General features: G+C 63.5%; 1 protein-coding gene across 1 annotated transcript; it reads left to right on the top strand.

Annotated features, from left to right (window-relative positions):
- Positions 1-165: 165 nt before the first annotated feature.
- On the top strand, positions 166-1,515 carry GUITHDRAFT_113005 (hypothetical protein; the record flags this gene model as incomplete). The annotated part of the gene is made up of 4 exons (XM_005827925.1): positions 166-706; positions 815-867; positions 1,031-1,281; positions 1,326-1,515. 4 exons carry the CDS (start codon positions 166-168, stop codon positions 1,513-1,515), a joined length of 1,035 nt encoding a protein of 344 aa, XP_005827982.1.
- Positions 1,516-1,761: the final 246 nt, after the last annotated feature.

The raw sequence follows: 1,761 nt of genomic DNA, 5'->3' as shown, positions 1-1,761 counted from the left end.
CGGGAGGACGAGGAGGAGGAGGGGGGGGGGGGGGACGAGCGGGGAGACGGGGAGAGGAAGCGAGGGAAGCGAGGGAGAGGAGGGACGGACAAGGGGAGGAGGGGAAGGGGAGGGGAGGGGAAGGAGCTTGTCAGGAACTGATTCTTTTCCTAGTAAGAGTCTGCCATGTCGCGGCAGCTTCCTCCGTCGCCTAACTGGTATTCCTCCTCCTGCTGCGACTGGTCGGCCGGCGGCCTCGTGGCCTATGCAGCTAAGAGCGCAGTTCGATTCCTGGACCCCAGCACGAGGAGGATCGTGGGAGAGCTGCTGGGGCATGACGACCGGGTCACCACCCTCACCTTCGTGCGCTCCCCGCCATGGCTCCATGTGTGCGTGACGGGGAGCGCGGACAAGACTGTGCGAGCATGGGACAGCGAAAGCTCCTCCTGCATGAGCTGCTTGAGGGACCAGCACCAGCTCGAGGTAGTCGCGGTCGCTTCCTCTGCTGCCATGGGTCCTCTCATCCTCTCGGTCGACAAGGGTGGTGTCCTCGTCGCCTGGGACTTTGCCAGCAGCTCCTCTCGCTCGGCATGTCCGATGAAGATGCCGGCGACCTGTATGGCGAGCACGGGAGCGAGGACAGCAGCCGTGGGGTATGCGAACGGAGTCATCCTCCTCCTGGACGTGACCACTATCTCCATCCTACACAAGCTCGTCGGTCATGATGGTGACGTTCAGTCCCTTGATTGGGCTCCTCCTCCTCCAGCAGCAGCAGCAGCTCAGGCCCAGCCATCAGGTACAGATCATGAGGAGCTGCCTGAACTTGCCAGTGCAGGGCGTGACAGGACGATTCGTGTGTGGAATGCGCGAGTAGGGACAAGCAAGCAAGTAAGGGAGGGAGGGAGGGAGGGAGGGAGCGAGAGGAGGAGGAGGAGGAGGAGGAGGAGGAGGAGGAGGAGGAGGAGGAGGAAGCAGCAGGTCCTCAAGCCCAAGGCAGCACCTGGTGAAGCGAAGAACAGAGGATGGCTGGCGTGCAAAGTGGCATCCGCAGGAGAAGGACAGTCTGATATCAGGAGGAAGCAACGGGGACGTGTGGTGGTGGAATGTGAAGAGCAAACGAGCGCAGAAGGGGACGGGGAAGCAGCTTCCTTCCCGTTCCGTCTTCTCTTTTGCCTTGGGAAGACTCGCAGGGGACGAGGAGGAGAAGCTCAAGATGGTCTGCGTCTCTATGGACAGAACCATCGCCCTTTGGGACATGCAGGACAGTCTCACCTGCCGCTGGCTGCTCCCTTGCCTTGGCGGGTCTGCTAACCCTCCTCCTCCTCCCTCCCTCTGACGCCCTCCAGGTACGTCTACGACATCGACCGCTGCCCCTCCGACCCCGCCAGGGTCGTGCTGGCAGTGGGGGACCAGGCGAGGGGAGGAGGAGGGAGGGGTCGAGGCTCTGACATGCCGCGAGCAGACGATCCGGACGTGGCAGACCAACAGCAGGGAGCCGCACGATTGTCAGCTGCTGTGGCGAGGGCTGCAGGCTAAAGTGATTTGCGTCCGTTGGCACCCGGATGAGGATGGGACGGTGAGTTGCTGCTGGTGGTGATGACATGAGGACGAGGCAAGGAGAGCGAAGATGGAAGAGGAAGAGAGAGGAGGGGAGGGGAGGGGAGGGGAGGGGAGGGGAGGGGAGGGGAGGGGAGGGGGAGGGGAGGGGAGGAGGGAGGAGGGAGGGGGGAGTCGAGGAGGGAGTAGGGGAGAGGGAGGGCGAGGCGGAAGTCGGGAGGGGAG

The sequence above is a fragment of the Guillardia theta genome, assembly GCF_000315625.1.
Source record: "Guillardia theta CCMP2712 unplaced genomic scaffold GUITHscaffold_63, whole genome shotgun sequence".
In the NCBI taxonomy this organism is placed as follows: Eukaryota; class Cryptophyceae; order Pyrenomonadales; family Geminigeraceae; genus Guillardia; species Guillardia theta.
Note: the sequence above shows the minus strand (reverse complement) of the source record. Positions and strands in the feature narration are given on the sequence as shown.